Raw genomic sequence first — 25,783 nt, forward strand, 5'->3', positions numbered from 1 at the left:
TTTAATCACATTCTTTTAAGGCAGCCCAATCATGTGCTTTAAAAAAAAATCTTTGGAACAAGCCTGTCAGGTTAAACCATTCAGAAAAGTCACCTAACCTGCAGACTGGGGGGGGGGGGGATGAAATGTAGGTCAAAACACAAGAGCCACAAGAGTCTATCAAACTCCATTGAGGGAAGGCGAATGGAAAACGGAAGGAAATGTAGAGTTAAACGTGGTGGAGTAATTTAAGAGCGGAGTCCCATTAATAACTTGTAGGTCCCGGTTTAGTCTGCCTTTCTCCCTTCTCCCCCCTCACTGCCTTTCCTTTCCTGCCAGTTCCTTTTAAGTTAAAAGTCGGTAGAGATTCCCAGTCCTCCAGGTCATGGAGGATTTATTACAGACAGCTTCTCCCTCCCTCCCTCCCTCCCTCCCTCCCTCCCTCCCTCTTTCTTTCTTTCTTTCTTTCTTTCTTTCTTTCTTTCTTTTTCTTTCTCTCTCTCTCTCTCTCCCTCCCTCCTTCCCTTCCTTCTTTCTTTCCTCCTTCCTTCCTTCCTTCCTTCCTTTCTCTTTCTCTCCCTCCCTCCCTCCCTCCTTCTTTCTTTCTTTTTCTTTCTCTCTCTCTCTCTCTCTCTCCCTCCTTCCCTTCCTTCTTTCTTTCTTCCTTCCTTCCTTCCTTCCTTCCTTCCTTCCTTTCTCTTTCTCTCCCTCCCTCCCTCCCTTCTTTCCTTCCTTTCTTTCTCTCTCTCTCTCTTTCTCTCCCTCCCTCCCTCCCTCCCTCCCTCCCTCCCTTCCTTCCTTCCTTCTTCCTTTCTTCCTTTCTCTCTCTCTTTCTCTCCTTCCTTCCTTCCTTCCTTCCTTCTTTCTTTCTTTCTCTCGTTCTTTCTTTCTTTTTCTTTCTTTCTTTCTCTTTCTCCGGAGGGGCTAAAAGGCGCAGCAGCCTCTCCAGCGGACAACCTGGCGCTCCGCGTCTCACCTGGATTGGGGTGGGAGGGTGGGGGGAGAAACAGCGAGGCTTGCGGCGCCCGCCTGTCGATTTCCGCGGCGGCCAGCAGGGGTCGGGCTCGACCGGGGCTCCGAATAGGTACGCGCCTGGGTTGGGGCGGGTGGTGGTGGGGAGGTTGAGAGTCTCGGAGTTGGTTCAGTTTTCTCTTTTGCTGACTGGCTCCGCTTCGGGGCTGGCGGCCTGCGGAACCTCCCCCCACCCCGTTCCCCCACCTCCAGCCTCTCTCCAGCAAGCCCGGGCGGGGATGCTGAGCCGCCGGGCGGCCGAGGGACCCCTCCTGGCCCTCCCCTCCGGCTCCTCAGGGCCCCTTGGAGGAGGGTGGGGGGGTCTCCCTGAATGAAGCAGCCCCCCCCCCGGACGGCGGAGAGGCGCCCTGGAGACCCACTAGGGGCAAAGGCGAAGAGGGCAGGGCGGAGGAGAGGGAGGTCGCCCCTGCCGCCCCCTCCCTTCCTTCCACCGGGACCGACACCCGGGCTCAGTACTGTCCCCCCCCCTCACACCCCCTACCCACCTCGACCATGGCGAAAGAGAGGAACAAGACGGCTCTGCTCGAATTGCTGCAAAGCGAAGGGAACGGAGGGTGCGCCGATTGCCAGGCCAGCGGTGAGTGAGATGGGGAGGGGGCCGGGGGTCCTTGGGGGGGGGAGAATGGGATCTCTGGCAGGTGCAGGGCTCCAGGGACCTGCTTTGCCTGCAAAGGAGCATGGGGTGGGGAGAGAAACCCCTTGCTCCCCCACCTCTCTCTGCTCTCGAAGCGGAATGGATGGAGCTGGGGGCGGCTGGCTGGCTGACAGGCAGGCTGCGTGGTCTTCTCTCCCCCCGTCCCTCCCCCGAGCAGTGGCGCAGGGGTTTGGGAGTGCTTTAGGGAGGGGAGCGCTTCCTCTCCCTCCCGGCCTCAGTTTCCCCACCCGCGGCTTCTGGGTTCCCTTTGCTGGGAAGGATTGGGGGGGGGGAGAAAGAGGAACCGAGCATGGGGCGCGGCGCGGGGGGGGGAGGATGGGGGTCCCCAATGAGAGAGAAAGACACAGAGAGAAATAGGAGAGAACGGGGAAAGAGAGAACGAGAGACAGAGACAGAGAGAGAGGAGGAGAGATAGAGAAGGAGAGAAGGGGGGAGAGAGAGAAGGAGAGAGAAGAAGAGAAAGAGAGAGAGAAGGAGAGAGAGAAAGAGAGAGAGAGAGAAGGAGAGAAAGAGAGAGAAGGAGAGGGAAAGAGAGAGAGAGAAGGAGAGAACAGGGAGAGAGAGAAGGAGAGAGAGAGAGAGAGAGAGAGATCTGGGTGCAAAGCGTGGATTGCCTTCCCCCCCAAGAAAAGCAGAGGACCCCACCCTCCCTAAATCCTGGGGGCACGAGGGAGCGGGGGAGAAAGACCCTCCCCTGGATCATTCCTCCCCTCCGCGACCAAGTCAGCCAAACTTGCCAACGTAGGCAGAGAAATCGGGGGGGGGGCTCCCCTTGTGCTTCTTGGGGTGCCCGGCGCCTTTCCCGGCAACTTGGCTGGCAAGAGATGGCCAGGTGACACTCTTCCAACGCCCCCTCCCCTTCCCTTCTTGCCTCCCCTTCCCCTGTCAAATCCAGGGACGATCCTGGGACACCCCCCATCGCCAAAAGGGATGGTTTATTCCCCAACCACCCCACCCCAAGGAAGAAACAGACCTGCTCCCCCTCCTTCCTCCTCATTCGGGGACCCCTCCCCAATCTCTCTCTCTCTCTCTGCTGCCCCCCCCCCTGGCTTTCTCCGGCTGACGTAGCCAATGGGTGATGTCATCGCCCATGCCGAGAGAGGGGCTTGCCGGCTGTGAACTGCAGTGCAGATCAGCGGCGGGGAAGCCGCCTTTGGCTGGGCACCGAGGAGGGTGGGGGCTGGCTCGGGTTTCCTTTGGGGATGGGGGTAGTAGAGATCCCTGCCCGGGGGATGGGGAAGGAGAGAAGGAGGAGGAGGAGGAGGGGGCTTGACTAGGGTCCTGGCCCTCAATTGAGCATTACAGCTGAGTCTGGCCAGCTATTCGCCTTGGTCTGGCTTGGGTGGGGTGGGGTAGGAATGCCAGCCTCGCCTTTGGCACCACACAGCTGGGTGGGAGAGGTCCCCCCTCCCCACTTTGGAATCCGCTTAAAAGGAGGTGATGGGGTTGGGAGCATATCTCCCTTCTGCTAAGGAATTGCTTCTCACGGTGGCAAGTGTTGTCCGTCCGTCCGTCCCCCTGTCCCGATAAAGTGGGTTGGGAGATAGCTTTGGGGCTGGTCCTGTATTCTCTTTCTCCCCCCCTTTTTTTTGGGGGGGGGGATTCAGCCCCCCCCCCAATGCAGGCTGTAGGGATGATTATTTGGATGCCCCCGCCTTTCTGCTCCGGTTTGTAGTAAAAGCGCCAATGAAATCTCTCTTCGAAGTGCCAAATAGTATGTCCTCTTTTTTGTCTCAGCACACAGCTACCCAAACAGGGATCTATGAGAGAGCTACTGCACAGATTTGGTCTTTTAGGGGAGAGTTGTGGGAGGGGGGCACTGGTGCTTTGCCTGTAAGGGGTCCTAGTTGACACAGCTAGATTGAAACCCTCTCTATCTCTCTCTATCTCTCTATCTCTATCATCTGTTTCTCTCTCTCTCTCTCTGTCTCTCTATATCTCTCTATCTATTTCTATCTCTATCTCTATCTATCGATCTCTCTCATCTCTCTCTCTCTCATCTCTCTCTCCATCTCTCTCTCCCTATCATCTCTCTCTCTCTCCATCTCTATTTCTATTATCTCCTTCTCTCTCTCTCTCTCATCTCTCTCTCATCTATCTATCTATCTATCTATCTATCTATCTATCTATCATCTATCTATCTATCTATCTATCTATCTATCTATCTATCTATCTATCTGAGGGATGTGGTGGCTCAGTGGCTAAGACGCTAAGATCAGAAAGGCCGGCCATTTGGCAGTTCAAATCCCTAGTGCCACATAACAGAGTGAGCTCCCGTGACTCGTCCCAGCTTCTGCCAACCTAGCAGTTCGAAAGCAGGTAAAAATGAGGCAGTCACTAAACAAGACTACCCCTACCTGTACCTCATTTCCCACAGCTGTCACTTCCTGGAAACGTCATATATCTTAATAATGACACCATGATTCCTAGGCTCTTATTTAGAATCAAAACAACCGTTCAAAAGTGTGATACAAGTAATCCTCGACTTACAACCACCAGTGAGCCCAACATTCCTGTTGTTAAGTGAGACATTTGTTAAGGGAGCTTTCCCCCCATTTATCACCTTTCTGGTCACGGTTGTTAAGCGAATCACTGCAGTTTGATAAATTAGTAACACGGTCGTTAAGTGACTCCGGCTTTCCCATTGACTTTGATCGCAAAAGGGGGATCACGCCCCTCCCCCCCAAATTCCATCCCCCCACCCTGGGACACCTCAACCATCATAAGTATGAACCAGTTGCCAAGCATCTAAATTTAGATCACACGACCACGGGAACGCTGGAAAGGTCGTAACTGTGAAAAACAGTCTTAGGTCACCTTTTTTGCTGTGCTGTTGTAAGTATGAACTGTCACTAAATGAACAAGTTGTAAGTTGAAGGCTACCTGTATTGGTAGGGTGTGTAGGCAACAGCCATAACAAAGCAGGTTGGTTGAAATCCCAAAGGGCTGATTGTGATCTGAGGATCGTCTTGGGTGTGACAATAACTTTGCAGTGATATCATATATTACACGCTGCTTGTAAAAACCTAGCCTAGCCCCATTGCCCAATTCCCTCTCTCTCAACGCCAGTGGTTTCCCCCACACACACTGACTTACACGCCACGATGCTTCTTCCTTCCTCCAATGTTTGTCTTCTGCAGATCCGGACTGGGCCTCTCACACGTTGGGGGTCTTCATTTGCTTAAATTGTTCGGGGATCCATCGCAACATCCCCCAGATCAGCAAGGTGAAATCCGTCCGCATGGATGAATGGGACTTGCCACAAATTGAGGTAATGGGGGGGGGGGGGGGGTTAGAAGATCAGATAGATAAGATCGGCTTTAGGGTCGTGTTTTATGGTGGGCACCCTGGCACAGGTTGCCTGCTCTCAAAAGAAAGTATATATCAACCCATACACACACATAACACATATATCTACACATGCTACAAAACACACACACATATCTATCTATCTATCTATCTATCTATCTATCTATCTATCTATCTATCTATCTATCTATCTATCATCTATCTATCTATCTATCTATCTTCTATATGTATCTTCTATATGTATGTATGTATGTATGTATGTATCTATCTATCTATCTATCTATCTATCTATCTATCTTCTATATGTATCTTATCTATCTATCTATCTATCTATCTATCTATCTATCTATCTATCATCTATCTATCTATCATCTATCTATCTATCTATCTATCTATCTTATACAATACAATAGTAGAGTTGGAAGGGACCTTGGAGGTCTTCTAGTCCAACCCCCTGCCTAGGCAGGAAACCCTATACCGTTCCAGACAATCTTCTATCTTCTATATGTATCTTCTATATCTATCTATCTATCTATCTATCTATCTATCTATCTATCTATCTATCTATCTATCTATCTATCTATCTATCTATCTATCATCTATCTATCTATCTATCATCTATCTATCTATCTATCTATCTATCATCTATCTATCTATCTATCTATCTATCTATCTATCTATCTATCTATCATCTTATCTGTATGTGTCTGTCAGTCTGTCTGTTTATCTATCTAATCTATCATCTATGTTATCTATATCTATCTATCTATCCATCCATCTATCTATCTCTTATCTGTCTCTTATCTGTCTGTGTATCTCTCTCTCTTTCTCTCTCTCTCACTCCATCTTTGGTGGGAAGGGAACAGCGTTTCGTGCGCCTTGGGTGTTGAGTCATGCTGGCCACATGACCACAGAGACGTCTTTGGACAGCGCTGGCTCTTGGGCTTTGAAACGAAGATGAGCACCGTCCCCTAGAGTCAGGAACAACAAGCACATATGTGCAAGGGGAACCTTTACCTTTACCTAGCTCTTATACCTGAGGCTGATTTATCAACCTTGTTATTGTAACGTAGGTACTGATGAGTCAATATGAAATGCTTGCATCTACCTCTGTTTGTCTTTTGACTGTATTGTTTAAATGATTGAAAGGGACTAATTGCTTTAAATATATCTCTGTTTATTTGCAGTTTATGGCTTCCACGGGGAACGCATTCTCCAAAGTTAAATACGAATCCAAAATCCCACCGTTTTATTATAAGCCAACTTTTTTGGACTGCCTGTAAGTATCCACCTTTTGCTCAAGCATTTTGGGCAGCGGTATTTTCCAAGCACCCGAAGTGACTATAATCTTCATCCCGAAGGCTTGTTTCTATGGATTAAAAACAAAAACAAAAAGCTGCAATGAAACTTGATGGATTGAAAACTCTTTGACCTGCATGAGATTGCAGTTGGATTATTTTCTCAGCTCTTGGATGGTACTGATGAAAACAATAACTTCTCTGTTTTGCTTTGTTGTTGTTGTTGTTGTTGTTGTTTTAGGTAACTATGGTTTGTTGTCCCAAAAAACCCTTCCAGGGTTAAACTAATTTGTAGAAAAAGAAAAAAAAGAGATGTTTACGTGTGAAGGGAACAAAACACGAATTACGGAATTCATCGCATGTTGATTGAGTTTATCATGCTATGTTCGGAAAAAGGGGATCAAATTCACGTAACGGCAACGGAAATTTTGTGGTTGTAAGCCGAGTGGCTTTGAATCCCAGTTGGTGGGATTCAAATAATTTAACAACCAGTTCTCTGACCTAATGACCAGCTGGGTAGGCGTGTCTCGGTGGTCATGTGACTGGGTGGGCATCACCAACTCAACGCCACTCAGGTCGATGGGCGCTTCGCCTTAGCGGTGACAATGTCATAAGGGTTAACCGGAGAGGCAGTTTCCGTAAGCAGGGCAATAAAAATGAGGCTAGAAACACCACCAAAACGTTCCCTTCCTTCCTTCCTTCCTTCCTTCCTTCCTTCCTTCCTTCCTTCCTTCCTTCCTCCCTCCCTCCCTCCCTCCCTCCCTCCCTCCCTCCCTCCCTCCCTCCTTCCTTCCTTCCTTCCTTCCTTCCTTCCTTCCTTCCTTCCTTCCTTCCTTCCAGGATTAGCCCTGTAAAGTAGGAAAAAACAAACAGACAAAAGGAGATTTCTTCCAACAACCGGTTCTCCCAACTGCTTAGAAAGTTAACCACCGCTTCTCCCGAATAGGTGCGAACCGGCTGAATCCCATCACTGGGGTCCTCTTGTATTGCTGGAGGATATTGTACTGGGTGAAAAAACGCCATCATTGCAGTGCTTTTTAAATCAATTTTTTTTTCTTTTTGTCAGGCTGTTACGAGAACAATGGATCAGGGCTAAATACGAAAGGGAAGAATTCATTTTCACTGAGAAACAAGAGCCTTATTCTGCAGGTAATGGAATATATATATATGTATGTATGTATGTATGTATGTATGTATGTATGTATGTATGTATGTATGTATGTATTGTGTTAGTATTAATCTAATGTTTACTGTTCAAAGTTCTTATTGACTTAAGCCTCTGGGGGAAAAAACTTCGGGAATATTTGCTTCCACTTTTAACCATAGTTCTGTGTTTGGTCCAAAACAGAGGAACTGATTATCGTAAACAAAGATTACATTGAATCCTGATTTTAGATTAATTTGTTCACACTTCACCGGTTAAATCATTTTGACTCCTGGTCCGTGTTCCAGCTACGTTAGTTCTTGATGCTTTTGCCATACAGGTGTAAATCAAAAGAGACTTGTGCTTCCGAAAAAAAAGAAGAAGGGGAAAGTACACCTTGTGCCCTCACTAAAGAGACCTGAGTAATTTTATTTATTTTTAGTTGGCCAAACAGGATGTGAACTACTGGGTCAAAAGCAAGCCACTATTGGTTGGAGCTTAAAATTAGTAAGACTCGTATTCATTTGGAAACTGATTGTTTTTTTTTTTGTTTCGTTCTACATGTTTTAAGAGATTGGCCTGTTTAGGGTGGAAATAAATTACAGGTATGGTGGGAATGGCTAACATAGACTTAAGTCAGACTTAAAAGTTAAGAGGACCAATTTGGTCTAGTGGTTAAGGCACCAGACTAGGAATCAGGAGACTGTGAGTTCTAGTCCCGCCTTAGAAATGAAAGCCAGCTGGGTGACTTTGGTCCAATTACCTGCAGACTGGGAGTTCTAGTCCTGCCTTAGATACGAAAGCCAGCTGGATGACTTTGGACCAATCACAAGGAGACTGGGAGTTCTAGTCCCACCTTAGTTCCGAAAGCTGGCTAGGTGACTTTAGTCCCTCCCTCTTAGCCCAACCCACCTCACAGATTTCTTATTGTGGGGAAAATAGGAGAAGGAAGATATGTTGGATATGTTCACTGCCTTGAGTTCTTTATAAAAATAATAAAGACAGGATATAAATGAATAAAAAGAAAGAACACCGTCACTCTTTTGGGAAAATGCCAATACAAATCCTGTTGAGACAAAATGCAAGGTTTTCTGATGCCTGAGACTTGCTGGCTTTGTGTGAGCGAGACACTTCGTTAACAAAAATCAGAAAGGACCAAGAAGTTGTTGTTGTTGTTTTTTTTTTTTGAAGGCTAATACGTTTTATTGCAAGGCAACGAGCTTTCGGGAACTGATGTCTTCTGTCTCTCCTCCTGCAATGTGTATAAACCAAAACAGTTCAGTTCAAATTGGATCAGGTGCCAGTGCCTGGAAGCTCAGCAGGCTAAGATGGACACCCAGTTCCAGGCCATGATGCTGGAATGAGGCCCTCCGTCTCTTTGCCACCAGCGGCTCTTCCCTCCAGCCTTCGCCCAAAGCCCCCCACCAGGAGGCTAAAGCAGACCCCAAGTTGGAATTTCTACCCCACCCTCCGACCTGCACAAAAAGACCCCGAAGTGGGAGACTCTCTGCAGCAACACAAGCGTTCATTGCACGTATCCATCCCAGGGGGCCGTAGTTTGAGCACCCCTGATTTAGTGCAATATAAAAAAATGCAAATAATTTTTCTGCGGACTAAAGAAATTTCCTTGTGGACCACCAGTTGCTCACCGCTGGTTTAAAAGATGCAGGCTGAGATGTGGAAGTATCAAATAAGATGTTTGGCGCTCATGATGCGAAACACAAAAGCTACACAAGGCCCTCTCTTCTTTTTGACTCCAAGGAAAATGCACAAAATAAGCCTCTTTCATGCCTGGCCCTCCATCCTTCGTTCTGCGCAGAGCTCAACAATAGCATTGTTGTTAATGAAACAGTGGGTGTGTGGTGGAAGCGGTGCAGCTGGGAAAGTGGTGGCTACAAAGCTGGGGTCTAGGGTAAGAAGGCGTTTTTTTGGGGGGTGGGGGAAAACACACAACAGCTTTCACGGTGTCCTCGTGAGAACTTTGGCATTTCTCCCTCCTCATTGTCGCAAGATGGAACATACAAACTCTTGTTTTCCTCCTCAGTTGCACCAGGGAGTAGATCCGTCTGCCCTTCCTTCTAAAGGACACCAAAAAGCAAATTATGGAGAAACCAGTGCCGATATGAAGGAAGCCCTGTAGAAATGGTGTCTGTGATAACCCCAAAAAGAGAAGAGAACATTGAGAAATGTGGTCACCAATGTTTTAGACTCAAGGACGGGTTGAAATGGAACCAAGAAGAAACAAGGGACAAGATTGTTGTTGATGTTAGTTGAGAAGTCGTGTCTGACCCATCACGACCCCATGGACAACGTTCTTCCAGGCCTTCCTGTCCTCTCCCATCCTCTGGAGTCCATAAGCTCACGCTGACTGCTTTGAGGACTCCATCCAGCCACCTCATTCTCTGCCATCCCCTTCTTCTTCTTTTGCCCTCCATTGTTCCCAGCATGAGGTTCTTCTCCAGGGAGTCCTTCCTCCTTCTCATTAGGTGGTCAAAGTCTTTGAGTTTCCTCTTCAGGATCTGGCCTTCTAAAGAGCAGTCAGGGTTGATCTCCTCTAGGACTGACCGGTTGGATCGCCTTGCAGTCCAAGGGTCTCGCAGGAGTCTTCTCCAGCACCCGAGTTCAAAGGCCTCCATTCTTTGGCGCTCAGCCTTCCTTATGGTCCAACCTTCACAGCCACCCATTGCAACTGGGAAAACCACAGCCTTGACTAGACACACTTTGGTTGGCAGGGTGATGTCTCTGCTTTTTAGGATGCTGTCTGGATTTTCCATTGCTTTCCTCCCCAGGAGCAAGCGTCTTTTAATGTCTTGGCTGCAGTCCCCATCTGCGGTGATCTTGGAGCCTAGGAAAATAAAATCTGTCACCTCTACCTCCATTTCTTTCCCATCTATTTGCCAGGAATTGAGGGGGCCGGATGCCATGATCTTTCAGTTTTCTTAATGTTGAGTTTCAAGCCAACTTTTGCATTCAGACAAACATGAACATTGATATAAAGGAGGGGGACGCTTCATAAACAGGTATGGAACGTGGGTGGGCCAAATGAGCCACTGTACCAGAACGGTGGCTGCTGCTCCTGACCATTACTGGTTCAGCCATACCGAGCTGTACCGGTTGGAACCCACCACTGCCGAAGTCCCACTCCGATACTTCCGTGTTATATGAACAGATCCCCAGCAATGACAGTTGGAACTCTTCTGAGCAGTTTCTTTATATATCTATATCTATATCTATATCTATATCTATATCTATATCTATATCTATATCTATATCTATATCGATATCGATATCGATATCGATATAGATAAAGAAACTGCTCAGAAGAGAGTTCCAACTATCATTGCTGGGGATCTGTTCATATAACACGGAAGTATATATATAATTTTTTTATTCTTTGAATAAAGACAAACAAACACCTTAAAATCACCCTCCATTACAAATTGTAGAAAGTGTGTTACAAAGACCTTCCGTGCATCCCTTCCACAGTCATCACCTATGATTCATATCAAGTTATCTATTTTACATCACCTATATTTATATATACATTGCTATCATCATACCTCATCCTTCGCATGGCTATAGTTGTTTTAACGTCCCTTTACAACAAACATTCCAAAATTTAAAACAAAAACCACATGGTAGCATTCCCTTATCTATTTTCAATATCATCCAACCACATTATACCTTTATAACACATTCAAAATTACAATTGATTATGTTTAATAGCAAAATCTTTAGACCTCTTTTCTTAATCATCGTTTACAATTTATATCCAATTTCCCTTTTATCCTGTCAATTACAAATTATTGCATTATTATCATGATCAGCCATTTATTTAACAATAGTTAGACTAAGTTTAACTTCCTTTTCCCCCTTTTTTCACCATTCAAAATTTATACCAAATTTCCTCTTCTCAAACCAATGCAGTTTCTTCATTGTTGTTCGCCTACAGACAGAATCTTGCCAGGCTAAAGCAGAACCTGAACCTGTTCTCTCCAAAAAGGAGATTCTGGGTGATTCGTCTCAAAGGAACAACCCGAGTTTCATCTTCTTTTCACAAAATAGCCGTCTGCTTCCAGTAGGAAACCCTGCTTTTTCTTGCTGTTTCTACCCAGGCTACCGGGAAGGTTATCTGTGGAAGAGGGGACGTGACAACGGGCAGTTTCTGAGCAGAAAATTTGTCCTTTCGGAAAGGGAAGGAGCTCTGAAGTACTACAACAGAAATGATGTAAGAGAGGTGATGGTGGTTGGTGGTGGCATAGATCCTCTTTTTAAATTTTTTTTATTTTTTTAGTGTGTGTGTGTGTGTGTATGTATATACACACACACACGCGCACACACACACAAATAATTTTATTTTTAGATGTACCTCAACATCAAAGCATGAGCAGTGTGGCATTTTGATACAAATAACAATAATGATATTAATAACATTTTTGTAATCTTAGTGTTGATAGTTGTATTAAGATCTAAGTCTTCATTATTTAATTGTTCAGTGTTTCAGTATGCCATTCTAATGCCAATCACAATATTAATTGAACATACAAAGATCTAATAAATTCAATTCAAATTCAAAATTCCTGATGGATTACAAAATTACTTCCCCCAATTTTGTTAGGGGCGACTCCCTGTCTACCAGATGCTCAGATACAGACACAGTGAAGTCCCTCCAACATTGAAGTTGTAGCTAATGTGTTGTTGTGGTGGTTTTCCTCGCCAGGCCAAAGAACCCAAAGCGATTATGAAAATTGAGCATCTCAACGCCACCTTCCAGCCGGAGAAAATCGGAAACCCTCACGGGCTGCAGATCACTTACTTGAAGGACAACAGCACAAGGAATATTTTTGTTTACCATGAAGATGGCAAGGTGGGGGCCCCGAAGTAAGGAAGGAAGGAAGCAGCTCATAGAGTTGGTTTGCATGTGGCCAAAAGGAGCAGCAAGGAGAGAGAGAGAGGGACACAGAGAGAGACAGACAGAGAGACTGTGTCTGTGTGTGTTTGCATCCCTTCTGACTTGTGAAGGCAACAAGGATGACTCCAGATAATTACTAAGAAGACAATTGTCCACCCAGTATTGTTCTCTTTGTCTTTGTCTCCATCAATCCTCTCTTCTCTCTCTCTCTCTCTCTCTCTCTCTCTCTCTCATCTATCCACCCACCTGCTCACCCACAACCCATCTCTCTCTTTCTAACCTCCCTCCCTCGCCCCTCTCTCTCATATCTACCTATCCATCCATCCATCAATCTATCTTCCTACCTATCTATCTACCTATCTACCTCCCTCCCTCTCATATCTATCCATCCATCCACCTACCTACCCACCTACCTATCTCCCTCCTCCCCTCTCTCCTATCTATCTATCTATCTATCTATCTATCTATCTATCTATCTATCTATCTATCTATCTATCTATCTATCTATCATCTATCTATCTATCATCTATCTATCTATCTATCTATCTATCTATCATCTATCTATCTATCTATCTATCTATCTATCTATCTATCTATCATCTATCTATCTATCTATCTATCTATCTATCTATCTATCTATCTATCTATCTATCTATCTATCATCTATCATCATCAGCTGCCTATCTTACTAAAGGGTAATGTCTCCCCCTTCCTGAACCTCTTGAAATTAATTTGAAACACAATATTATTTCTGACTCAAACTACTTTACATCTTCTTTTTTAAACTACAGCACAGGAGATGGAGAGTAGATGGAAATGAGAGATTAGAACTTTTAGATCTAAAACCAGCGACAATTCTTTTGCCATATGTGGCTGCCGTTTGTCAACTGAGCATCACCAAAACTGGTGATAAGATGAATGGCTCTATACATGCTCTTAAAAAAAAATAAAACTCCATGTAACAAAAGGAATGCAGAGAAACTGCCATTGAATGAAATAATTTTGAAAGTGGAGCCTGGAGAAATGAGATTTAGCAATTGTGGGAAGAGCGGCATTTCAAATCCAATCCCAGCCAGCTCTAGGGAAAAAAAATGTAGAGAATGCCTCTGAAGTGTGCACTCGTGCACGTTTTTTTACACAACCATTTTTCTTGCTCTTCAGGAAATGGTGGACTGGTTCAATGCCATCCGTGCCGCGCGGTTTCATTACTTGCAAGTGGCATTCCCCGGAGCCAGCGACATTGACGTGAGCTCAGCATTTCCTCTTTCTTTCTTCTTCTTCTTCTTCCCTGGAATTATTTTATAGCAATGTTTCTCAAACTTGGAAAACTTCCAGATGTGGGTCTCAACTTCCAGAATTCCCAAGAAAGGTCAGGTCACCATGGTTGAGAATTCTGAGAGTTTGGAAGTCCACACACCTGGGGAATGTGTAGTTTGAACAGCAAGCTGGCTGGGGAATTCTGGGAGTTGAAGTCTACCTATGTTAAAGTTACTAAGATTGAGAAACACTGATCTAATGCAGCAGTCACCAACTGGTGGTCCGTGGACCACTGATGGTCTGTGAGAAAATTTGGTGGTCCGCAGAAAAATTGTTTGCATTTTTTATATTGCAACTAAAGCAGGGGTCCTCAAAGTATGACCCCTGGGCTGGATACGTGCAATGAATGCTTGTGTTACTGCAGAGAGTCTCCCCCTTCGGGGTCTTTTTGTATGGGTTGGAAGGGGGCAGAAATTCCGACTTGGTGTCTGCTTCAGCCTCCTGGTGGGGGGCTTTGGCCGAAGGCTGGAGGGAAGCACCACTGGTGGCGAAGAGCCAGAGGGCCTCGTTCCAGTGGGACTGCATCATGGCCTGGAACTGGCTGACCATCTCAGCCCACTGAGCCTCCAGGCGCCGGTACCTGGCCTTGCACTCCCGCAGGTCTTCCCTCTGCTTGGAAAGCCCATGCTCCTAGTCCTCAGTGAGGTGCTTCTGCTGAGCCTCCTTCTCCGTCAGATCCAATTTGAACTGAGCTGTTTGGCCAACTCTTTCTTCCGGTGGCTGCTTAGCTCCAGCAACGGCTTCTTGTTGGGGCCCTAAGGAGCCCGGGTGGGCAGGCGAGGAAGGGCTAGGAGAGGAGGGGAGGGGCAAGTAGAGTCTGGCGAGACGTCCCTCAATGAGAGTGACATTGAGTTGGCCACACCCACCCAGCCACATGACCATCTAGCCATGCCCACCTGGTCATTAGCCAGATCATATTAGTGGTCCGCGGGATTTAAAATTATGAATTGAGTGGTCCCTGAGGTCTGAAAGGTTGGTGATCTAACGTTTCTTTGCGTCAAATAGGGATAGCCATCTGTCTGAAACGGTATAGGGTTTCCTGCCTAGGCAGGGGGTTGGACTAGAAGACCTCCAAGGTCCCTTCCAACTCTGCGATTGTATTGTATAAATAACTCTATATAAGCCAGCTTTCCTTGTTTTGTCTCCTTGCTGCAACAGTTGATGTCCTAGGACCTTTTGGGTAGTTTAAGTTATTTCATTCTTCTTCCCGCTGCTTCATTTCTCCATTGGCCCTGCCCCGTATTTCTATCTGCTGATCTCTCCTTCCTCTTCTATCATTTGAACGTCCTAGCTGGTGCCAAAACTTTCCAGGAATTATCTGAAGGAAGGCTACATGGAGAAAACTGGGCCAAAGGTAAGACAGGTTTAATCTTTTCGGCCCAGTGCAATTTGACAATGTTGGGTGGGAAAACAAATCTCGATCTCTTTTAGTATGTTGTGCACGAATCAAGGTGATTTGGATTACATTTGAAGTCCCAAAAGTGCTTTTTTTAAAAGAGGCCACTGGTTATTTGTCGAAGACGTTTCGCTTCTCATCCAAGAAGCTTCTTCAGCTCTGGCTGGATGGTGGGGAATGAAAATCAGAGCTGAAGAAGCTTCTTGGATGAGAAGCGAAACGTCTTCAAAAGAAAAAAAAGCATAACGTCCAGTTACCGCTTGAAAAAACAAAGCACCTTTGGGGCGACTTTGAGCTGGATGACTGAGAATCTCCATGGATATTACATTTCAAGATTGGTTATTGCCTTCCTTTAAACATTCCTGCCAGTTCTTCTCCGTTGTGTGTTGTGTTGTGAATTACAAAGAGAGGGTTGAAATATTTCCACTGTGCTTTGTGTGCTTTGGCTAGACCCCGAGAGTCTATTGAAAGCCTTAAAAAGGTATTTTATCATATACAAAAGGAACTTGATTGGCAAATTTAACTTGCAGTAGAAAGGGTGGCTCAGTGGCCAAGACACTGAGCTTGTCGATCAGGAAGGTCGGCAGTTCTGCGGTTCGAATCCCTACCGCCGCATAACGGAGTGAGCTCCCGTGACTTGTCCCAGCTTCTGCCAACCTAGCAGTTCGAAAGCAGGTGAAAAATGCAAGTAGGAAAATAGGGACCACCTTTGGTGGGAAGGGAACAGTGTTCTCTGTGCCTTTGGCGTTGAGTCATGCCGGCCACATGACCACGGAGACATCTTCGGACAGCGCTGGCTCTTTGGCTATGAAACGGAGATGAGCACCGCCCCCTAGAGTCAGGAACGACTAGCACATACGTGCGAGGGGAACCTTTATCTTTAGAAAGCTGATATTTTGCATATATCGTGAACCCCAAAATAGGAGCTTTGTGGATCCTTCTCTTGAAACGAGGGCTGACGGCGGGTAGCTTCCTTAAATGACCAAGTTATTTCCACCCTCGACGGACCAGCTGAATGTCTCCTAATAGACCATCCCATAATAGCAGGGTAAAAATTACTACCGGTTTGGGAATTTGGCTGGCTAAAATGCATTTGGATGGGAGAGGCGGCCATCTCACGCTCGCCACTTTTGAAAAAAAGATTACAGCTATAAGAATTGTGCTTCCCAAATTCAAAATGGAGTTATAACATCCCTGGGGAGGATTAAAGTGTCTGTATTTGTTATTATAAGCTACTAGCCCATAATCCGGCGTTGCTCAGGTATTTATTTATAGGTGGGAAATGTCCGGAGCAAATGTAATTTCTAATGTTGGGTTTTCCCCCTTACCAGAGGCAGCCCCCTTGTGGAGTACTGTGAAGCTGTAACCATGGCAACATCATTGCACTGTACATTAGAAGCCATTTTAAGGGACAACAGGCTGTATCTTAACACATACCCCAAGGGGTGTTAGGGATTTGTTACCCCCACAGTTTGGTTGAAATTGCTCAAGGCATTCCAGAGTTATGCTGGAGATCTCTCTCTCTCTCTCTCACTCACACACACACACACACATACACACATAGATAGATAGATAGATAGATAGATAGATAGATAGATAGATAGATAGATAGATGATAGATAGAAATAGAGATAGAAGGATACAGATAGATAGAAATATAGATGGATGGATACATAGCGATATAGAGATTAGATATAGATGACAGATAAATGATAGAAGACAAAGATAGATAGACAGACAGACAGACTTTTTCCCAAAAACTATGGTTCGTTTTTATAGTTTTCCTCCCTTCTTTTGATCCTTGCAACAAACTTGCAGGGTTGATTAAGCAGAGCAATTGAGATTTTTAACCTGGATTTCTCTAGTTCCAGATAAACATTTTATCTGATTTCTCTACTCTTCAGTCAGCTTCTGGAGGAGAAAATAACTTCTATTCCTTTTTTTTAATTCTTGCAGTTTTTATCTCTCTCTCTCCTAATTAAGGTGAACCAAGAAATTAATTATTTTCTTGTTGCTGTGAGCCAAGGAGTTTTTTTTTTAACCAAAGCCCCCGTCTCTGTGCTTAACCAATTCATTAAAAATACAAATTCAAACAAGCCCAAGGTTTGCATCAGATTTTAGCTGGAGCTGTCTTTTAAAAGAAAAAAGAGAGAGAAAGATTTGCATGGATTGGCCCTGTTGCTGCTAACAATCTAACCCAATGAGCACAATTGAAATTGTGCACTGTTTTTGCAAGATGCTCCATCCCCCTCCGCCCTTTCTCGGGGTCCCAAGGGAAATTAAAATATCAGCATGGCAGAGATTCATAAGGAAGGCAGAAGTTTAGGCTTATATTCCAATATTCAACATTTCTGCTTCTTTCAGGCTAGGAAAACGCACACAAAACATTTCTCCAGCTGTCAGGATTGATGCAAGTATGAAACACATACTTCCAGAACTTTGCCATAGGGTCTAGAAACTTGTACTTTTAAAAAAAAGATACACCTGTGGCTGTTTTTAGGGATCTGCGGCCAGTGTTGTATTCTGCCTTTTTTTTTTTAAAGTAGATAATTGTATGAATAATTATTACTAACTGGTTATCCATAGCTGGAATTTGAACCTGTAATCTATTCTGTTTGGCCATAGCTCTGTGTGTTTATTTTATTTATTTATTCTTCGCATTTCTAAACCGCCCCCTCTCCCCAAAAGGGACTCGGGGCGGTGTTGCTTAAATACACAGACACAAATAGGCTTTTTATAACCTGGGAATCAAGCCAATTGTGGCTTCTTTAATAATTATTTTAGGAAACTATGGTTTCACAAATCACAAGCTTAACCCCTTCCCCTCCTCTTTCTATGGCCCGGAGAAGTTTCAAATAAGCAATGTTAGTGCTGATTTTTTCCCCTTTTCTTTAAAAAGTATTTAGTTAGTTCCTGCATGTGCAATTAACAAGACCATCTTTTAATGTTAAAAATATTTTTTTTTATAAAATGAAGGAAAATAAAAGTATCTACTTGGTATTTTAGATAAACTTATCGGTTTATTAATAAAGCTTCCTTTTCCATTTCTCCCTTTTTAGCAAACAGAGGGGTTCAAAAAACGCTGGTTTACCATGGATGATAGAAGATTAATGTATTTTAAGGATCCTTTGGTAAGCCTCGGCTTCCTCCTCCTCCTCCTCCTCCTCCTCCATCATTCCACAAACCCTACTCCAGGGGTGAAATTCAGCAGGTTCTGGAGAACCGGTAGGGGAAATTTTGAGTAGTTCAGAGAACCAGCAAATACCACCTCTGACTGGCCCCAAGAGTGGGGAGGGAATGGGGATTTTGCAGTATCCTTCCCCTGCCATGCCCACCAAGCCACACCCACAGAACCGGTAGTAAAAAAAAATTGAATTTCACCAAAGACCCACTCCCTTCTAGGACTGATGATGTTACCTTGCTTGGTCATGAAACGTCTGCAAGAAAACCACCAAGGTCAGAGAGTGCTAAGGACCCCACAGTCCTCCTCCCCCCCCCACAAACACCCATCCCTTCTAGCACTGACTTTGTTACCTAGTTGGGTCATGAAACATTTGCAGCTCAGAAAGCCTCAAGGACCTCACAGTCTTCTTCCTCCTCCTCTCTGCAAACCTCACTTCCTTCTAGGACTGATGATGTAACCTTGTTGGGTAATGAAACATCAGCAAAAAAACAACCAAGCTCAGAGAGCACCAAGGACCCCCCAGTTCCCCTCCTCCTCCTCCTCCTCCTCCTCCTCCTCCTCCTCCTCCTCCTCCTCCTATTCCCCCTCCACTCCATAACACCACTCCCTTCTAGCACCAATGATATTATCTAGCTGGGTAATGAAACATGCCAGAAAACTACTAAGCTCAGAATGCAACAAGGACCCCCCAGTTCCCCTCCTCCTCCTCCTCCTCCTCCTCCTCCTCCTCCTCCTCCTCCTATTCCCCCTCCACTCCATAACACCACTCCCTTCTAGCACCAATGATATTATCTAGCTGGGTAATGAAACATGCCAGAAAACTACTAAGCTCAGAATGCAACAAGGACCCCCCAGTTCCCCTCCTCCTCCTCCTCCTCCTCCTCCTCCTCCTCCTCCTCCTCCTCCTCCTCCTCCTCCTCTTCTCCATAACCCCACTCCCTTCTAGCACCGATGATATTATCTAGCTGGGTAATGAAACATGCAAGAAAACTACCAAGCTCAGAATGCCTCAGTTCTCCTCCTCCTCCTCCCCCATCCTCACAACTCTTCAAATACACCAGCAGTCTTCAACTATGTCTCCAAGAAGTCAACATTCCAATTCCTTTGAGTTTTTCAACTGCACACGGGGCTTTCCATTCTCCTGACCATCTTCGTTGCCTTCTCCAGTTGCTCAGCTTCTTGTGCTGGATATCGTTTTCCAAGGGGCATCTGACCAAAGCTTTGGGAGAAAGGGACGGTTCGTTCTTTAATTCCTTCCACGATAGCATTTGCCATTTTTAACAGCTGCCTCGCGCTCTTGGCTCTCGTTCAATGTCCGACGTACATGCAGATCCTTTTCACAGGCCAAAACAGACCTACCCCATCTTGCAACTGGCTCTTTTTCTCCTCTCTGTTTAGGCACAGGACGCTCTGTTTGTGGTCAATTTCACCCTGTTGGCTCCAAGGCTCTCTAAATCCCCCCCCCCCAAAATTTTTCCTTTTTTTATTTTTAATGTTGCCTTTGCTATGTTTGTGTTGTATTTGTGCTGATAAATAAAGGGAGACTATTGCATATTAGGCAGATGTATTAGCCACTAAGCCACAGGCTCTCCTCCTTATCAGCTGAGCCAGGGAAATAGGTATGTATTTGTGTTACAACTCCTGGTATGCCCAAATATGGGAGGGAGCTCACTACTCCCCCTTTCTGTCCTTCGGCTCATTACAGACCATCCAGGCAGAAAACCATATTTTTATTTTTAATGTTGCCTTTGCTATGTTTGTGTGGTATTTGTGCTGATAAATAAATAAAGGGAGACTAGTATAGATCTATTTCAAGCTATTTAGCTCTCATCAGCTAGCTATACCCTTACTGGGATTTGAACCTGGGCTGTATTGCATATTAGGCAGATGTATTAGCCACTAAGCCAAATATATATTTCTTTAGATCTTTCTTTGGATAGATGGAAATAGAGATAGATGGATGGATACAGGTAGATAGAAATATAGATGGAGAGATACACAGAGATACGTATAGAGGCTGGATGGATAGACGGATAGATAGATATAGATGGCAGATAAAGGATAAATAGAAGACAGACAGTCAAAGATAGATAGATAGAAATAGAGATAGATGGATAGATACAGAGATAGAGATAGAAAGAGATAGATGGATACAGATAGATATATAGATGGATGGATACATAGCGATATAGAGATTAGATAGAGATAGATGACAGATAATTGGTAGAAGACTAGATAGATAGATAGATAGATAGATAGATAGATAGATAGATAGATAGATAGATAGATAGATAGAGCTTTTGGGATAGGTCATATTTTCAGAAAAACACAGTAGGTAGGTAGATAGAGATAAGTAGAGATAGATGATAGATGAAGAGAAGGAAGGAAGGAAGATTTTTTTTCCTCCTAATCATGACTTTTCATGGAGCCCCAGTTGAGGAAGGGAAGGGAAGGAAGGAAGGATAGTTGGTTTGGCCTTCAGATCTTGGCTCCTTTGTTAACTTTTGCAGAAGCCCTCCCCCCCAGATTAATCCTTCCACTCCTTTGTAAACATGGCGTCCTTCTGCTTTGTCCTCTACTCAGGATGCTTTTGCCAGGGGAGAGGTTTTTATTGGGAGTAAAGAAAACAGCTACAAGGCCCTGGAAGGGCTCCCGCCGTCCACCCAGGGAAATCACTGGCAGTACGGAATCACCATCATCACCCCTGACCGGAAGTTCCTCTTTGCCTGTGAGACCAAAAGCGATCAGCTGGAGTGGATCTCCGCTTTTCAAAAAGTGATCAACAGGCCGATGCTGCCACAGGAGTACGCAGGTGAGGCTCCAGGGTTCGGTTTTGGGGTGGAGCCGTCACTCGTACGATGTTGATGGAAGCCTTCATCAAAACTGGAATCAGGGCCGTTGTAATCTTGGACAGTCACTAAACAAACTGTTGTACGTTGAGGACTACCGATCTTTGGCAAAGCGGCTGGCAGGGTTCCTAGTAACATACCCATAGCAAACAAAACTCCGAGGCAGGCAAATTCCTCAAAGAATAGGTTGATTGGATATGTCATGTTGGCCCAAGCTGGTGGAAAACCGACTCTGAATATTCCTGTGGTTTTCCATCTAATTACAAGTGAAAGTTTGTCACTTTCTCCAATCAATCAATCACATGCTTCAATCAGGATACTGTCCAGTTGCTAGGTGACTCCAGTCCTCTCTTCCGCAGCACTTGCAGGAATGTCCTTGGTTCCCAAGAGAAAGTATTTTGTTTTGACTACAACACCCCAACTCTCTTTATTTCCCCCCTCCGTCCCTCTTCTCCAGCATGTCAGTACTGAAATCTCAAAATGGCCTCAGTTAGAGGTAGAAATTAGGGACACGGTGGCTCAGTGGCTAAGATGCTGAGCTTGTCGATCAGAAGGTCAGCAGTTTGAAGCCCTAGTGCTGGGTAACGGAGTGAGTTCCTGTTACTCGTCCCAGCTTCTGCCAACCTAGCAGTTTGAGGCTCATCAATCAGAAAGGTTGGCAGTTCGAACCCCTAGCGCCGTGAAACAAAGTGAGCTCCCATTACTAGTCCCCAGCTTCTGCCAACGTAGCAGTTTGAAAGCACATTAAAAATGCAAGTAGAAAAATAGGGACCACCTTTGGTGGGAAGGGAACAGCGCTCCGTGTGCCTTCGGCGTTTAGTCATGGCAGCCACATGACCACGGAGACGTCTTCGGACAGCGCTGGCTCTTGGGCTTTGAAACAGAGAAGAGCACTGCCCCCTAGAGTCGAGAACGACTAGCACATATGTGAAAGGGGAAACTTTACCTTTTAGAGGTAGAAATTTGGATTTTAAGAAGTATTACTATGTAAGCAACTGACTCAGGCAGTACACTGTTCACCACTTATAGTATGTCAAGAAAATATATGTAAATAAGTGAGGAAAAAAAAAAAACCCACGGCCTCGGTCAGGCCAGCTTCAGGGCTGACCGCAGCTTCTTTGATGATATAATTTCTTTCTTTTTTTTTTGTCTGTCTTTCCTTTCCAGTGGAAGCTCATTTCAAGCATAAACCCTAAGAGACGATATGAAGCAAGATTGGCTCACGACTCGCAAGGACATCGGTTTTAAGTTTTCGTTTGCGAGGCTAGCAATGACCAAAAGAAAAAGATAACTAGAATTATATAATTAGCAAATCATTTTAGACCGCAAGATGGGAGGTGCAATGAAAGGTGCGGGAGCCGCAGATCATGGTGCTGTCCGTCCAAAGGAGACCGAAACCACAGGCAACAGCAGCCTTTCACTTTGCTGAGAATGTCGTTCTTGAACACTTATGGGTGTGCAACACACACTAGTTGAAGAATCGTGTCTGACGTTCTGGAAGAATCCCGATGCAACGTCCTTCTTCTTCTTTCTTTCTGCTTTGCTCTCGGCTGAGCTACTATGGCGAAGTCCTTGCGTGGAACGGGTTCCAAGTAGGCACGTTCAGAGATGGTGGCAAAACCTAGAAAGCCATCCCATGGGCGTTATCATTCGTGGTGCTCAAACACTGGCCTGGGAGTAGGCAAGAAGAGGAGGAGGAGGAGGAAGGGGAGGAGGGGAGGTAGAAAGAGGTAGTACATGATGAAATTTGGACAATGGACCTCCATGGTCCTGCTGTCGGATGTGTGGTGTCGTTCTGGCCTAGGCTTCCCAAGAGCAAACTCCTGGCCACTTTGATTAGTTTGTGAATTCTGCTCATTCACATCCAGCAAGGTCTTTCAAGGGAGGATTTACGGTCACAGACCTTATCTGGCTTGGAGAGCTGCCAGGCTGAGATCTGCAGAACTTGGCCAGGAGTCTTGGAGGTTCACGAAACACTGAAGCGAACTAGTTGTCTCCTGCAAACTCCACTCCCCTTTTATTTCCTCTGGGAGGGGCCATTCATCCTCCACCTGTGGCCTTGCTCCCAAGTCAACCCCTGTTCTCTAGCTGTTCCCTTCGCCTGGCAACTCTGCGCATGCGCACACTGGGAATAGGCTCCAGCTGTTCTTCTGCCTCACTGATGTCTGACTCTGAAGGCAGCTGATAACTGGCATACGGCCCTGGCCCCCTCTCTGCCTCCGACACAGAGCCCTCTTCAGAGCCTTCCCCAGACTCCAGGAGTGGCCCATCTTCCTCCCCAACCTCCTCACTGACTACAAAACCAGGGAGCAAAGACCCCCCCTAGCATGTCTTGAAGATGTCCGATGTGGAGAGGCTGGGTTTACTCATTTTTTCCCCAGGTTGTTTTGCTCTTTGTCACGTTGTGGTGCTTGGAGGATGGACATTTGAGCAGTGAGAGTTAAAGCTAAGAAGGGAATGGAAAAAAGAGCAGCTCTCAATTTTGGAAGGAGAAAAGGTCTGCATGACTCAAGAAGGAACCGAGAAGCTTGATTTCCCCATCTGTGAACTCTGCAAGAGCATCCATGCTACCGTTCCAGAAAGCCAAGATGGTAGCTTTAATGGAACATCACAAACGTTATCCTCAGTCAGAAGAATTCAGGATAGTGTCCCCCAACTGCCATGACCCAGCTGAAGTGGGCGATGAACGGGGACAAACTTTTGCAATCGTCCTTCGACAATAGCCAACCCGTGAGGAGACTTCTACAAAGCAGGGATTAAAAGGCACACGAAGCACTAAGCCTATGGTTTGCTTCACCTCGGTTTGATGACTTAGCCATCTTTGAGTTCGCATCGTAACGCGAAGCCTATCACAACCCAAACCAATTCACAGCGAAGTTGGACGGTTTTCACTGGTGAAAACCACTTCCGATGTCAGACGTGACTTTTTCAAGAAGACACCATGCTAACAACAATAACAACAACAACAAGCCTTTGACCCAGGTGTGGGCAATGAATTTTCCCAAGAGGCCACAGGAGAAATTGTGGTCCGTTGTGGAGAGCCAAACCAACCGGACTGTGAAGGTGTGTAGATATTTTTTTTTAAAGCGGTTGTCTTCAAAATTAAAGCAATGCAGCTATTTTGCGTGCCTGGCGTACACTTATTTACTCATTTGATTTCCAATTTCGGATTGATCTCCCATGGGCCAGACAGCGACAGCCGAAAGGCCAGACATGGCCCGGGGTGGGGGGGGGAGGGGGTCATAGGATACCCAGGTCTGCGCAACGTCAAAGCATCCGTTAAAAACGTTCACTCATCAAACGGCTGATAAAAACTAAACCCAACACAAGTCACCCGCAAGTTAGAAAGCAAACCATAGATGGATTCAAAGCTCCGTTAGCTTCAGCAGGTAAGAGATTCCCTGTGAGACGTTTTCGGCAAGCGGGAGCTATTTAGGACTTCGCTGCACGAGTACTAGCGTTGACTGATTTGGGATTTTAATTTTCCTTCTCTTTTCATCGTGTTTAGCCACCCGACAATCGATTCGCGGCCTCTCTCTTCTCCAGATTCCCACCGTTTGTAGCCATACTTTGTATGATTGTCTATTTATACTGACCGACTTTGGCTGAAATCTCCTTGTTTCTTGTCTTCTGGATGTAAGATTATATTAATTCTTGCTCCTCTGCAGGCACAGCTGTGACCTTCACCACTTTTTACAAATCAGGTACAAAAAGAATTCCAGGACTAGTTTTTCCTGCATCTGAAGACAAAGTCTTGATTTAAACCGGTTTCTGCCTCCGTTGCAATGTTCCTGTAAGGTCTGTCTGTCTCGTGCGTACCTTTGTTAAATTTGATGGTTAAGACAGTTGTGATACTAACTATCACCCACACCAATAAATTATTATCCTTTTGGCTTGATCGAGGCATGTCTGATTAAATTCAGGGTGGGAAACAAAAATAAGAGGTTTTTCTCGTTGTGCAATATTTGAAGCTTTTCTGTTTAAAAAAAGTTAAAATGAGGAAGGGCATCTTTAAAGCCTCTTAAGATTTATTTTTAGAATGGAAAATTCTCGGCTTCCAAGAAAGTAGGCAGTGAAAAATTGTTTCTTAAAAGATGGAAGTTCAAACACAAATGAACTCCTACGAAGATGCAATGGACACCTTCCTTAAAAATTGAACTTGGGAAATAAATAAAATACCCAACTACCCTGTTTCCCCAAAAATAAGCCGTCCCTGGATAATAAACCCAATTGGGCTTTTGAGTGCATGCGCTAAAATCTGCCCTCCCCCCAAAATATTGCAACAAAGCATCAGCCATGAGGTGACCACTCTCGCCACCTCCTGCACCTCAAAAATTATAAGACCTCCCTGAAAATAAGGCCAAGCGCTTATTTCAGGGGTCAAAAGAAAATAAGACCCTGTCTTATTTTGGGGGGAAACACGGTAGTGTATGCAGAGAAAGCACATGTCAGGGTTTCAAATAGGATCCAAAAGTAAATCAGAGTCCAAGGCAAAGTATTGCTCAAAGTTCCAAGTTGGTTACTGCAAGGGGGAGTAAATGGGGAGAGGTAGGTGCATTTTGTGTATGTCAATAGTTGTGAAATGTTGGGCCATGGCACACTGCTGAGTTGATCGATCCAAATTGGCTCAAATCGAAACCTCTAAGATACAGGGGCAACTTTGGCAACTTTCATTGTTGTGAAACTTCAACTCCCAGAATTCCCCAGC

The 25,783-nt window shown here is 45.4% G+C and overlaps 1 protein-coding gene across 2 annotated transcripts; it reads left to right on the forward strand.

The window, feature by feature from the left end:
• Positions 1–1,146: 1,146 nt before the first annotated feature.
• ADAP1 (ArfGAP with dual PH domains 1) lies at positions 1,147–24,973 on the forward strand. 2 transcript variants are annotated; one of them, XM_081965787.1, is made up of 11 exons: positions 1,150–1,588; positions 4,807–4,937; positions 6,163–6,254; positions 7,340–7,422; positions 11,533–11,645; positions 12,138–12,284; positions 13,491–13,574; positions 14,938–15,000; positions 18,102–18,173; positions 20,810–21,038; positions 22,243–24,973. In XM_081965787.1, exons 1-11 carry the CDS (start codon positions 1,504–1,506, stop codon positions 22,269–22,271), a joined length of 1,128 nt encoding a protein of 375 aa, XP_081821913.1. In that variant the 5' UTR covers positions 1,150–1,503; the 3' UTR covers positions 22,272–24,973. The 2 variants fall into 2 exon arrangements, with proteins under 2 accessions (XP_081821914.1, XP_081821913.1); XM_081965788.1 differs by lacking the exon at positions 14,938–15,000 and having other exon boundaries at positions 1,147–1,588.
• The last annotated feature ends 810 nt before the right edge of the window (positions 24,974–25,783 follow it).

Source organism: Natrix helvetica (assembly GCF_964273705.1).
Source record: "Natrix helvetica genome assembly, chromosome: 13".
Taxonomy (NCBI): Eukaryota; Metazoa; Chordata; class Lepidosauria; order Squamata; family Natricidae; genus Natrix; species Natrix helvetica.